The 14,745-nt window shown below is 37.3% G+C and overlaps 1 protein-coding gene across 4 annotated transcripts in view; it reads left to right on the top strand.

Annotated features, from left to right (window-relative positions):
- Positions 1–13,737, top strand: part of ASB15 (ankyrin repeat and SOCS box containing 15) — a 58,461-nt gene extending 44,724 nt beyond the window's left edge. For 2 of the 4 annotated variants that reach the window (XM_019452607.2, XM_019452606.2), the window contains 6 exons: positions 1,237–1,482; positions 2,417–2,588; positions 4,214–4,784; positions 5,307–5,460; positions 10,734–12,340; positions 12,572–13,737. In XM_019452607.2, coding sequence (XP_019308152.2) covers positions 1,237–1,482; positions 2,417–2,588; positions 4,214–4,784; positions 5,307–5,460; positions 10,734–10,906 — 1,316 coding nt within the window. In that variant the 3' untranslated portion in view covers positions 10,907–12,340; positions 12,572–13,737. Of the gene's footprint in view, positions 1–1,236; positions 1,483–2,416; positions 2,589–4,213; positions 4,785–5,306; positions 5,461–8,199; positions 8,355–10,733; positions 12,341–12,571 lie in introns of those variants that run through there. The other 2 variants (XM_053897398.1, XM_019452610.2) reach the window with 2 other exon arrangements.
- The last annotated feature ends 1,008 nt before the right edge of the window (positions 13,738–14,745 follow it).

Below are 14,745 nucleotides of genomic sequence, written 5' to 3' on the forward strand. Positions count from 1 at the left end.
ATAGAAGACAATATAGGCTTCTTCCCTAAATTGTCAATTGCATGAGTGAGAACCAAGTCCATCTTTTCCCTGTTGTCCACAGGATCTGGCACAGTGCCTCTCATATAGCCAGAGCATATCAACTGAATGAATGAATGAATGAATGAACAAATGAGTGAGTGAATGTAATTGTATTTACCTCCATTTGCAGGGAGTAGCACTCGTCCTTCTCTGTTTCTTACTAAGATTTGACTTACTGATAAGAGACATTACGTCTTCCAGAATTATTTATACCTAAATTGGGACAATCTCTTAAATAATCCAAAGCCGAGTTGGGGGAAATTTTACCTGTAATTTCATCTGTTAGAAACAAGCAGAGGGGGAGAGCGACATACAATCTAGTGAATCCCCTACACTGCAGTACATTAGCTATCATAGACTTCACCTATTTAGAACATTGGACCTACCTGGATTCTAGACCTTCTCGTTGCTAACCTCCCATTAAGACCACAGGAAAGAGAAATTCATTTAATACGTGCTGCTATCTTTGGTGGAGGAAAAAAATGTTTCTGGGGGGTGATGAGGGGACTTGATAAACATTATTCACACATGTGGCTCCAGGATCCTAGAAGTGATGAAATTATATTAATAATAATAGTTATAATTTATTGAGCTCCTAGTATATACTAAGCATTTGCATACATTATTTAATTTGTACAACCCAACAGAGGATGTTATTTTCACTTCACTTATTTTCATTTTCTAAAGTTTAGAAAGAGTATACATAACACCCTATTTTAGAGATGTGCATGATTTCCATGAAAGTCTTATCCTCCTCAGGCCAGGGTCTTGAAAAGACATCATCTTGGGTGTGAGAAATAGAAGGAGTATGAAAACTACAATATTTTCTTATAGAAGAAGAAGGAATAGGTAATATCTATTTTGGCATTAAATTTAGTAGTTAGGGGCACCTGGGTGGCTCACTCAGTTAAGCATCCGACTTTGGCTCAGGTTATGATCTCATGGTTGAGGAGTTCGAGCCCAGCATCGTGCTGTTTGCTGTCAGCACAGAGCCCTTTTGGGATCGTCTTTCTCCCTCTCTCTGTGCCCCTCCCCTGCTTGTTCTCTCTCTCTCTCTCTCAAAAATAAATAAACATTTTTAAAAATTAAAAAATAAATTTAATAATGTTTCATACCATCTAAAGTATCCATGCCAATATGCCTACTGTTGATGTTCTTTTTGAAATCATCCTCCAGCTGTAAAAAAGGGCTCCTACGACATGGTGTTCACTCTGCTTAAACACAATGCCAGCCTTGACCAGCCCTGCATCAAGCGATGGTCAGCAATGCATGAAGCAGCCAAACAAGGCCGCAAAGATATCATAGCGCTGCTACTAAACCACGGAGGCAATGTCCACTTGAGAGACGGATTTGGAGTCACGCCGTTAGGTGTTGCTGCTGAGTATGGTCACTGTGATGTGTTGGAACACCTAATCCACAGAGGTATCTGAAAAGGAATTGCACATTCTTGCTGTTTCTCCTGTCCCTCAATTTCCTTTTCTCCATTCCTCATTGCCTCCCCTTTCTCTCCTGAATGTAACTGGGCCTCAGGCTTTTGTACCCAGCTCCTCGAGAAACCTCTTGAAAGTCCCCTCTTCCACAACTTAATTACACCCTATGCATCATGACCTACAAATCCGCCTACCCTTACTAAAACTTCTGGTCCTCAGTTTCCTCCTTTGTAAATAAAGGCTAGGGCCATATGCTCCCCCAAGGATCCTCTATGGAGAAAAAACTAACATTTTTGAGCCCCCCTCCCAACAACACAACCTCATTTAATTATCGTATGAACCCTATGAAATAAACGATATTTTACAGAGGAGGAGACAGATATTCATAGAAGTAGCTTGCCCCAGACTCTCTCAGTCTATAGCGGAGCCAGAATTCAAACCCTTCTTTCTCCCACATCATGACTCCTAGTCCTAATGTCACTTCGGACTCCTAGTCTGAATGTTATGCGGTTTGTGTTCTTTGATAATATTTTGTCTCATTTCCCTTCTGAGCTCCTTAAGGTATTCTTATTTTTTCATTTTGGATCTTCTGCTGGGTCACACACAGCACATAGAGGGCAGTTGTCGAAATGGAATAGAGTGTTAACATTGCCTTTAAATTTGAAAGGCTAACTACTTTTCTTGGGAGCATTTGTCTACCTTGTAAATTGACTTCTTGATTTCTCTTGCAAAGATTTTCTAATAAAATGAAACACACATGCATAATTGTTTATTGAAAATACTGAGAACACATCTGTTCTTAATCTTATACTTTTAATTTTAAGTCCTAGCCAGAAAGGAAAACAGCAGGTTATTATTAAGGCGACTGTCATGACAATTTCAAGATAACTCCAGTTATCATTCTGCCATATGTTTTATATTGCCAGGTGGTGATGTGTTTGCTTTGGCGGATGATGGGGCTTCAGTATTGTTTGAGGCAGCAGGAGGGGGCAATCCTGACTGCATTTCCCTCCTGCTGGAATATGGAGGAAGTGGAAATGTACCCAACAGAGCAGGGCATCTTCCAATACACCGAGCTGCCTACGAGGGACATTATCTGTGAGTACTAAATCATAAGAAGATCATTTTAAGTTGAAATATACAAAATTGTATGTACAGTAGAATCTCAAGTCTTATCTATTTAATACCTCCCAAAATCTGAAAAGAAAAAGACACACATTTCACAAGTTTTGAGTACATAAATATTTGTTTGATTTTTCCCTTTCTTTTTATATTCTGGTACTTTTCTAGAATTTCCACATTCAACTTATACCACTTTTATAATCAAAAATTTTTCTTTTAGAAGGAAGTAAGTTATAACTGAGAATTCTGCACAAACCACTTAAATATGCCTTTCTGTTTTGTTTTGGTTTTCAATGTGTTTAACAAAAAGCTACATGGTTTCTAAAACTTTTGCCTTTGACAAAGGACTTTGTTACAATGCCACCAGTATTACTCTAATTTTTATTAATACCTACAGGTATTATGATATAAGGTCAAATTTATCCTTGAATAGAGAAGTTTCATCATAAGTTCAGATTTCTTTATTCTTGGGGCGGGGGGAAGGTCGGATAGATTTTTAAATCACAAAATGTGCCACAATCAACACATCAATAGAAATCTACAATCACTATATTAAACCACCCACCATAAGAGGATGGCTTTAGGAAATTAAATATATTTTATAAGTTCAAAAACTTTGAAACCATTAGGCTTTAGCGCGTTCAGTGGCCACATTGGCTAAGTTAAGTGGCCAATGACACATAATTGACGCTAAGTGACATGTTGTTAAAGTTACCTGGATTTACTCCCAGTGTTCATAAATTCACACATGGTAGCTCTGAATTAGGCACAAGAGATCAAGTTATCCTTGCTGTGGCTGTCATGTGTGTCTAGTTGTTCAGGCAAGTGTGAAATTCACAACTGTTTATCACAGGTTCTTAGAAACCTAAGCTGTGGCGAGTTATCCCCATTGGACTGATAAAGGGTGATGGACTAATAAAGACTCTTTTTTTGTGGCTATTAATTCAATTGCAAGCTATATGGAGGGAGGCAGGATGTGCGTGGCCACTACTGAAGCATAGACTGCTCAGGAAGCAGTGAGAGAGAAGTAATAAATGAGAATTCAAAAGGCCTGGACTCCAGTCCTTGCTCCACATCCAGCTGTGTGACCTTGGACAAGTCATTTCACCTCTCCAGACTTCCTGTTGCTCTTCCGTTAAGTGAGGGGTTGGACTAAGCAATGTTCAAGGTCACGTCCTATGACTCCATAATTCTCATGGTCAAGATTATGAAGCATTCTTCTATGGGGTCAGATGAGCTAACCTTTCTTTTATATTTTTTTCATTAAATAGCTTTGGTTGTTTATAAATATTATGTTGTTCCAAAGAGAATTGGAAGACGGAGAGGGTTCCTAAGGAACCACAATTCTAGGACCAAACATAGGACATTGAGCATGTTGCCCAGGAATATTTAGAATGGGAAACTAAGAACAAAACTGAATTACACTAAACTAAGCAGTAAGCCAGTGGGCAAAGGTTAAATGTTAAATGTTTTGTATGAGGTTATCTAGAGAAAGTAAAAGAAGTTAAACAGGCTGCATTCACTTGTCTAGTGAGGAATCTGGTTTATTGAAATTCTTCATTTTCTTCATGCCATGTGGATATTTGACTTTTTTTTTTTAGTGCGCTGAAGTATCTTATCCCAATAACATCCAAAAATGCAATCCAGAAAAGTGGGCTAACACCAATTCACTCAGCAGCAGATGGACAAAATGTACAGTGCCTAGAGCTGCTTATTGAAAATGGCTTTGATGTCAATACCCTGCTTGCTGACCACATTTCCGAGAGCTATGATGATGAGCGGAAGACTGCGCTCTATTTTGCCGTTTCTAACAATGATATCCAGTGCACAGAAGTCCTTCTGGCTGCAGGTGCAGACCCAAACCTAGATCCCCTCAACTGTCTACTCGTGGCAGTGAGGGCCAATAACCATGAAATTGTCCGGCTGCTTCTCTCCCATGGAGCTAACGTCAATTGTTATTTTATGCGTGTGAATGACACACGTTTCCCCAGTGCCATTCAATATGCCCTAAATGACGAGGTAATGCTGAGGCTGTTGCTGAATAATGGCTATCAAGTGGAGATGTGCTTTGACTGCATGCATGGGAACATCTTTGGAAATTCATTTGTGTGGTCAGAGATAGAAGAAGAGGTACTACCGGGGTGGACATCTTGTGTAATAAAAGATAACCCGGTGAGTTACATCCTTTTCTTCTTCCTACTGGGTCATCATCCTAACTTTTGCTCATTTAGGGATATCACAAGAAAAGAAAAATCCACTCTTGTATTTTTCTTATTCTTGAATTTTTTTTGGCAATAATATGGGGAGATAAGCATAAAACTAGGCAAAAAAGATTAATTATTTTTCTTGAATTGGAAACTGAATGTAGAAGAAAATGAAAATGTATGCAATTAATAATTTATGCATATGTGGTGGAATATGGGAGATGGAAACATGGAGAGAAGAATCATGGAAAGCAACCTGATTCTTCCATGCTCTTGACTGCAATCACATCAAAGTCATGCACATAGCTTCAGGGCTCATAGTTTCCTAGATGCAAGCAAACGATTTCTTTTTCTTTTTTGTTCATTACAAGGAGGGTACTTGTATTTTCCATAAGAAGACAACAATAGTAATTTTTCATAGCAAAATTGAGTGCTTATGTATATAGTATATTAAATGTACTACTAAATTAAATTTTATCAATTCTCTCAGTTTTGTGAGTTTATTACAGTTCCTTGGATGAAACACTTGGTAGGCAGCGTTATTCGTGTATTAATTGATTACATGGATTATATCCCTCTGTGTGCTAAACTGAAGTCCGCACTACAACTACAGAGAGAATGGCCAGAAATCCGTCAAATACTAGGTAAAAAAAAAAAAAAAAAAAAAAAAAAGTTTTGCCTATAATTTTTTTTATGAAGAATGTATACAGGGGAAGTTTCTTAATGTCATATTTGATACTTTTTCTGTGCTACTTTGTTTTCAGAATTATCCAGGTGTTTAAAAATCATCCTTAATACTTCCTCTGATAAGGATGCTAAGTTTTGGCTTTTCTTGACAGTTTCCAAATCTTTAATTGTATAATGAGTAATACTATAACTATATTAACATTTGACAAACATATTAAAAAAAAAACTTCTATAAGACTGTAAGATACATAGACTCATCTCCATGTGGGCAGGCATCTGTTTTGTTTGTTTTTGTATTCTCAAGACTTAGCATGATACCTAGTGAGTAGTAAATAATAAATACCAAGTAAATGGATGAATGGAATGAATTAGAGTTAGCCTCTTTGATATGCTCTCTCTCAGGTCTTTATTGACAAACTCCTATCAAAAGTTTGTCTTATAGGCTGGCTATTTTGTATTTAGGTTAAAGTTTAGTTTATAATAAAAGTGAATCATATTATAAATACGAACTAAGACTAAGGGCAATTACAAAACAGTTTGGACCCTATAAATTCTTTTTTCTTTTTTAGATGTTAAGTAATTCTGAAGCTCACTAATGTTTGGAAACCAGTATTTTATTTTTATTTTATTTTATTTTATTTTATTTTATTTTATTTTATTTTATTTTATTTTATTTTATTTTATAAGCTCTATGCCCTACATGGGGCTTGAACTCATGATCCCAAGATCAAGAGTTACCTGCCCCACCAACTGAGCCAGCCAGGCCCCCTGGACCCTATAAATTCTTGAAACTGACCTGTTAAGTCTCCCTTTCTGAACCACAGCCCACATTGGGAATAAAATCAAAATCAAGCAGGACAGAGCCATGAGAAACTCCAGACAAAAGGAGGGGCAGCAAACAGAACCAAGAAACCTCAGGAGCAAGCCACTATTTTAGATCATTGCAAGAAGACAACAGAATAGGGAGTTCTGTAAAGTCAGAAGAGCTACCTTAGACCAAGCATCCTTCTAAAACTTCAGGAAAACTAATGTCACGTCAAAATGAGCAACAGAAAATTATCACAGTCAAGTTTCATATAAATTTATTATAAGAAAAAATAGGAAGAGGAACAGAATAATATCCTCACAGACAAGAAAGCACACTAGAAAAGCACACCCTCAGGACAGATGAAAACTAAAAACTTAATTTCAAAATGGGCTAAACAGTGTAAGGAAAATGATATAAGACACAAAAGAACCACACAAGTTCTGAATTACAAAACTTCAGAAATGAGATAACAACTAAGGAAGGAACTTGACATAAAAAGAAAAAAATAATTTCTTTTTTAGAAAATTAATTTCAAATATAAGGCTGAACCAGTATGAAGTCAAGAACTAACAAGGCAATAGATAATACCTTCAGAGAAACAGAAGTTGGAACAGAAGAAATAAAATCTATTTATTTTAAATGAAATAGAAATAAAGGAATAAACCAAAGCATTTGAAATGCAGCGACAGATATTAAAGACAGGTAATAAAGAGTAAAGAAAGGAATAATAGGGTTCCTTGAAAAGGAAAACCAACAAATCTCCTGTTTGAGGGAACAGAACAAATACAAAAACCTATATTACCAAAAAAAATCTGTGATGAAAAGACAAAACCACAAATTACTATATTCTTTGGTCATGTAGGCAAAAACAATGGACTTATGGGGGAAAAATCAGATTCTCTCAGGTAATATTGTTCCTCTGATCGCCTTCTGAAGAATCCACTAGGAAACGAGCTTCAGACAAACCAAAATGAGAAGAGGTAATGACATAAGGACTAGTACTGAGCATTAGACAGAATACCAAGACTAACTGCTATTTAAAAGAGAGAAGATACAATATGTAGGGTTGCATGGCCAGATAATGTGGGTATGACACAACTATTTTAAAACAGAGAGAGCGGGGGTGCCTGGATGGCACAGTCAGTTGAGTGTCCGACTTCGGCTCAGGTTATGATTTCATGGTTCATGAGTTCAAGCCTCGCGTTGGGCTCTGTGCTGACATCTCAGAGCCTGGAGCCTGCTTTGTACTCTTTGTCTCCCGCTCCCTCTGCCCCTCACCCACTCACACTCTGTCTCTGTCTCTCTCTCTCTCAAAAATAAATAAACATTAGAAATAAATAAATAAAACGGAGAGAGTACACACAAAAACATTTTTTTAAGGTTTTATTTTTAAGTAATCTCTACACCCTATGTGAGGCTTGAACTAACCCCGAGACAAGGAGTTACATACTCCACTGACCAGGCCAGCCAGGCGCCCCTACACAAAAACATTCTTTAAAGATATCAAATTATCTGATGGTGGCATAATAACAGAACTAATGTTATTTGAGAATGAGAGATGCATTTAGTAAGTGAATGATTGTGGGATATTCTAACTCTATTATTCTTTGTATCCTTGAGAACCAGTTTATCTGTGTGGAAGAAAGGAAATACAGATGTAATATGTTAAAAAAAAAACAAACATCTTTTAGCTTGACCTTGAATTGGAAGAATCAATATGAACTCAAGCTATTTAACCTGGGGTGTGTGTGTGTGTGTGTGTGTGTGTGTGTGTGTCTACAAAAAAAGGCTTAGAAATAAAGACAGACTGAGTAGCAATGAACATCCCCAGTACCCAGACTGTGGTCTTGAAATATCATTTCCTAGAAAAAGAAATGGATGATTTCAGGTCTCAGGAAGCACTGTGCAAGACAAGCCTGGAATATGTGTCATTCCACATTGCAAACAAGCCCACAAAACCTACAAGAGCATGCCAAAAGAATTCAGGAGCCAACTTGAAGAGGCTCCTACTGGCCAAAGATGGGACAATTAAGCTTCCAAAGGGTAATTATATCAATAAGTTGAAATCAATTAAATATGCTTAAGTATGATATTTTAAAAATTGATCAACTCCAGATGATAAGAAAATCAATTCATTATCTTGAAAGCTCATAAAGGAAAAGATCTAAGCATTTATTCTGTCTTACCTATGTGATTTGTGTCACTGGTAACCAAAAAGTAGAGGAGAAACAGCGTCTCTTTATACAAGTATTCCAACCAATAAATGAAAAAGAAATGATAAAACTAGCTGTCACCATTTTGCAACCCCCAGTCAGCTAATGGATGTGGTCACTGAGCATCAGCTGTTCCTATTATCTCACTATGTGGCCCTTGATGAAAGAACACAGCACCAGCTATAGTTTTTCCCAAGAGATCAAACCTGAGTCTGCTCAAGTCTCTGCATCCAGCTATCAATTTGCCAAAACCAGAAATGGAGGTGAAGCACGGAGCTGCACCATGAAAATGCAATCAGCAAAATTTAGGCTGTGGGAAACTGCTGGGCTTTTTGGTTCTTAAAAGATTAATTGAAGGGAAGAGAAGGGGATGGAAAGAAGAGGATGGATTAAAAGAGATTTAAAGGTCATATCAGATTTTTAAAAAATATTTCCAATACAATAGCACAGGAATGGCACACTTCGATGATGAAGCTCTAAAGGAAGTGATTACGGGGGCACCTGGCTGGCTCAGTCGGTGGAGTGTGCGACTCTTGATCTCGGGGTTGTAAGTTCGAGCCCCATGTTGGGTGCAGAGGTTACTTTAAAAAATAAATAAAAAATAAAGGAAGTGATTACCACAAAAGTCAGAATAGTGGTAACTTATAGGGGAGGAATGAATAAAGATTGCAATGAGTTATGGAGGAAATTATGGGGCAGCTGGGGAAATTCTATTCACAACCTGGGGGGTGATTGAACATATTCATCTCATAATCACTGATAATGACTCATAAAGCTATACATGTGTGTAGTTACTTATATTTTATTTTTACAATAAAGAGGTTAAAACATTTTGGAGACTGTAAGGAAAAAAAAAAAAAAAAAACCAAAGTCTTAAATACCTTAACTACCCAAGGTTAAAGACCTGGAAAACAAAGCAAAGATTTGAACCCTTGTCTGTCTTCCCTCAAACCAGTCTCTCCAACACTGCTGTGCTTCCTGTCATAGGCAGAACAGAGTTCGCTTCTAACTGCTAATTAATTGTCCATGTGTTTTTATTACAAAAGAATAACAATTCTGCTGACTTTAGAAAGGAAATCTAAGGAGGAAGAAGACCAAGGTGGTGTTTTGTTGTTTCAGTCATACATTAACGTAGCTGGAGTGGAAGTCAGTTGAATGCTGTGAGCGTGGTTAACCACTGGATGTCAGGATTCCTCCAGACATATGTGAGGCGGTGTCTTTGTTAAAGAAGAAAATAAAATGCAATTTATTTTTTTTTAAATGGACTTATCTTGCCTACTTGGGTAATAATAATTATGACTTCATAGTTTTTGAAAAACACTGTTTTAATTTTTTGAGAAGGTAATCACAAAGGTAATAGAAATATGATGTCTTTTATTCCTGAACTGATTGATAGTTCACATTATGAATGGTTACAAAGTACCAAGCAGTTTTCTAATACTCTACATAAATTAATTTGATCTTCAAACAACACTATGAGGTAGGTCCCATTGTTATCCACATTTCACAGGTGAGAATACTGAGATCACAGAGGTCAAGTTCAAAGTCACACAGATACCAAGTGGCAGAGCCAGGATTTAAATCTATGTCAACCGTCCAAAGCCCACAACTAAAACCATGTACTCCACTGCCCTTTCATTAGCTCATACTGCTGGGATAATGTATCAGTGTTGTAATATAGATAAAGAGTTGAAAATAAAGACTAATATCAGATATTTAAGTGATGTTAGATTAAAAAAAAAAAAAACAAAATATTTAAGTATCAGAAACTGAAACAAACCTGAGATTGAATTATATACACATGGAATCATTTCATCATGAGCTCGATCTCACGACAGTGAGGTCATGACCTGAGCCAAAATCAAGAGTTAGACGCTTACCCGACTGAACCACTCAGGTGCAGCATTTGTTTTCTTAAGCCAATTCCATTCATTCATTTAACATGTCCTGGCTCAACATCCACTATGAGCCAGACTGTCTTCCTGACACTGAAACAAGCTAAGTGTCTTCATGGAGACTGTATTCTGGAGCAGTGGTCTGGGATGCTTAATTACACTTTGAATTTCTTTTAAAATCGCCAGTTGCTAAATGTATACGTATCTGACTTTTAGAATGACACTATTAATGTTATTCTAAACCACAACGTAACTTACAAGTCAATCCACGATACTGTTTTTATTTTTTGCTTGTTTTTTCCCCATCATTTTAGAGAATCCTTGCTCGTTAAAGCATTTGTGTCGGTTAAAAATTCGAAGACTTATGGGTCTCCAACGACTCTGCCAGCCGGCCTCAATGGAGAAGCTCCCTCTACCACCAACCATTCGAAGATATATATTATTTAAAGAGTATGATCTCTATGGACAAGAACTAAAATTGCCATAATTTAAAAAATAATATTTTCAAATGTGATTTTAAAAGTATTTTAAAATGGGATTCCTTCAGAATTTCTTGGAATCATTTTATATTCTTAAATGTATTTAAATCCATTAACAATTTTATAATGATCATGTGTTCTTATGGGGACACGGTATTTTACATCTTTAGAAACCTTTACATTGTGATTTTTTTAAGCTGGTCAGTATTTTGTACGTGAATTTCTATTAATTATCTTCACTTCCAACAAGTCTTCAACTTCTCCCTATCAAGTGTCTCCTACCATATACATCTCTGCTGTGTTTATAAAACAAACAAACAACCACTTTCTCAAACCCACATCTCCAGCCAGTTGCTGGCTCTTTCCTTTCTTTTATACCCATACTGCATAAAAGAGCTCCTTCCTGCCTGCAGATGCACACTCCATAATCTGGCTTGGGCTCCCTCCACTGCCTTTCGCAAGGTCTTTAACAACTGCCTTGTTGCTAATTTCAAAGGGCTTTCTTCAGTCCTTTCAACGGATTCCTGCAGCATCTGGCACTGCCGTCTGCTCTCTCCGTAAAATGGTTTTCTCTTAGCTTTCAAGACACCTTGCTCTCTTGGCTCTCCTCCCACCTCCCTGGCCGGCCACTTTGTCTCTGGCTTCTTTCTGTGTTGTTTATCTGCTGACAACCCGTTAGTATGTCCTAAGCCCTGTTTCGGTCTTATGCTGTGTTTTCCGGGAGAAATGTCATCCACATCTAGAGTTTTAGTAACTAACTATATGCTATTAACTTAGAAAATTTATATTTGAAGTTCAACTCTTTCTCTCACGCTCTGTAAACAAGTATTCTAATGGACTTTTAAAGACAGAGGCACCTCAATTTCTCCACAAAAGGGCTCTTTTCCTACATCCTCTAGCTCAGTAAAGCCCAATTATCATCAGCTCAGTTTCCTTAGTAAAAACCTGGACATCAGCCTTGACCATCCCATTTTTCTTACCCAATATAACAAATCACCAATTCCTGGTAAGTTTGTCCTTTGAAGACATCTTCTTCTACTCAGTCTTACTGATTTGGCCCTAATTCTAGCTATTCTCTCCTTTTTCGTGGGATACTATAATGCTATGTAAATGGCCTTGCCTTCCTGCTGTCTTGTTCCGTCCAACATACATTCTACACACAACATCCCAGAACAATCTATTACAAATCTAAATAGAGTTTCACTCTCCTGCTTAAAATCATTCCCATTGCTTTTAGGATAAAGTCTAGAGTTCCAGGACTTCCTGACCCTTCCTGTTTGAAATCCCTGCCTTCCTCCTCAGTCTTATCTCTTGACTTCTCCCTTACGCCTCTCCTTTAACCATATTAAACACCTTTTAAAAGTTTATTGTTTGAACAGTGATTCCCAGATTTTTTGATTTTACATACCTGCAGTTTTAATTTTGCTAATTAAAAAAATAGGGTCGGGGCGCCTGGGTGGCTCAGTCGGTTAAGCGGCCGACTTCGGCTCAGGTCATGATCTCTCGCCGTCCGTGAGTTCAAGCCCCGCGTCAGGCTCTGTGCTGACAGCTCAGAGCCTGGAGCCTGCTTCAGATTCTGTGTCTCCCTGTCTCTGACCCTCCCCTGTTCATGCTCTCTCTGTCTCTGTCTCAAAAATAAATAAACGTTAAAAAAAAAATTAAAAAAAAAATAGGATCCTCTATTTTTAAAAAATTTATCATCTACTATCACTGTCATTTTATAAAAGAGGAGCCATTTTAACGCCAGGAAATCAGTCGGCCTTAAACACAATTATTAAAATTGAATGACTTTAGCTTTTAAAAGATTTAACACACTGTCTTCGTTTCCTTGTTGATGGGTGAAAATTCACTGTGGCCCAACAAATACCTAAGGTCCTTTGTCTGGGAACCACTGTTGTAGAAATAGACAATGCTCTCTTATGCCTTGGCGTCTTTGCTTTTTTTCTCTCTCTGTGCCTAGAATCTCTTTTCATTTCCTTCTTCCCCTCTCACCCCTTGTCCTAAGGTCTCAGCTTAGACGATCCTTCCTGTAGGATGGAGGGCCACAGCACAGCACTTTTCAGGCTGTATTAGAGGTGCCTCTGTTCACATCTGTCTGCCCCACTAGACTGGAAGCTCTATGAGAGGAGGGTCTATGTCTGTTTTGTTTTCCAACGTTTTCTTAGAGCCAAACACATTCCCTACAGCACAGAGAACGTTTGATAATTATTCGTTGAATATATTGAATGAGTAGGTTTTAGTATAAGACCCAGACAAAAATAATCCGTGACCTCATCACTATCATGGTAAAATGATAGTTTTGAGTCTCTGAATTGGTTATGTAACCTTAATCATGTAATTATCGAGATTTGTTTTTCTTAGATTTTAATAATATGTTTTTCTTATACTTATGTTTGTCTTTGGAGTTACTGTATTCTTTCAATAATAATACCTGATTGGTTTGTGAATTTTTCAAGTTGTATTTAGCTTTAGTTATCTTTCAAAGAGAAATAAGCCTGAAAAAAAACCCTGTGTGACTAGAGCTATAGTTTTCACCTCCTGTATTCCCCAGGGGATATATTTTATATAAATTAAAATGTAATTTATTTATTTATTTAATTCAAACTATAATCTTTTGTGTATAGTATTGCATGATTCCCTCCATTTTTCTCCTAGTTGTGGCTAAATGCATTGTTACTTGAAAGCATTGCTCTTAATCAATAAAAACTAATACTGGGGATGTAAGTCTGCTTTCTATTTCAGATATTCAGCAAACTAAAGCACTGACATTTCTTTAATGTATTCTTGTGTAAATACATTCAAAATACTTCGGATATTAAATAAACTCTAGTACAATAAAGCCGTGGCATTTTCTTTAGTGTATTTTATGTAACATATTCACAAAATATTTGAATGTAAAGATGGCATATGTTATAGGTTTTGCAAGTGGTTCTTTTGGTACTGGTACAGCAGGAGAAAGATGTATTCTATGAAACTGACACAATTGCTGTATCCAATTTTTTTTTTTTTTTCTTATGGTTTGAAGTTGTGCTAGCTGTGCTTTTGTTTTTGAGTGGCCTGGGTGGTAAGGGGAACTAATTTCTATCTAATTAGGACTCTGTTTCTCCTAGGATATGTCACTTTATCTGGAAGAGGGCAACAGCTGCTTCTCCCTGCTGAGGCTTAAGAGAAGCCAAACATTCTACAGTGGTGCCTGTTGAACCACTGTGGAATTGACATGATAGAGTTTTGATGACATCGCCCCATGCTGCCAAGATGTACATGGTTGTTTTGGTCACTGTGGATTTTGTTTTGTATTCTACAGGGAGCCTGGAGGGAAAGGAGCAGCTCTGATCTCTCACTTGAGTGTGTTTTCTTTAGTTTCTCAGTAGGCAATCCTTAAAGAGTATTTCCATTTTTGACTTAAAATAATTGTATGAGCACATGGAAACCAAGTGCTTGCTGAAGAATGTGGTTCAATCATTTTCGCTGGTCACAGGACATGTTTCTAGGCAATAGGATGACCGCGTAAAAGACGTGAGAAGGATTGCATTCATGTTGTACAGCAGATATTCATAGGTAACCCTCCCTTTGATGCAGGCTTTCAAAAAATCCGTATCTGTAGGTCAGACAGCATGGAGGCTACAAAACAAAAAAAATGGGGTCTTTTATGACACAGAGAACACACTTTAGCCTCGTCATTGACCTCTTGCCCCACATTCCGATCCACATTTTGGTTTCAAGTCTCATTACTCTCATGCATATAGTCACCTTCCAAATCAGAAATTACTAAGGACATGTAAAAACTCTAAGCTGCTTCAAGTTTTTTGTGGGTCAAAATGAAACACTGCATGCATATATCTATACT

This window comes from Panthera pardus, unplaced genomic scaffold, assembly GCF_024362965.1.
Source record: "Panthera pardus isolate Hobbes unplaced genomic scaffold, ASM2436296v1 HiC_scaffold_8, whole genome shotgun sequence".
Taxonomy (NCBI): Eukaryota; Metazoa; Chordata; class Mammalia; order Carnivora; family Felidae; genus Panthera; species Panthera pardus.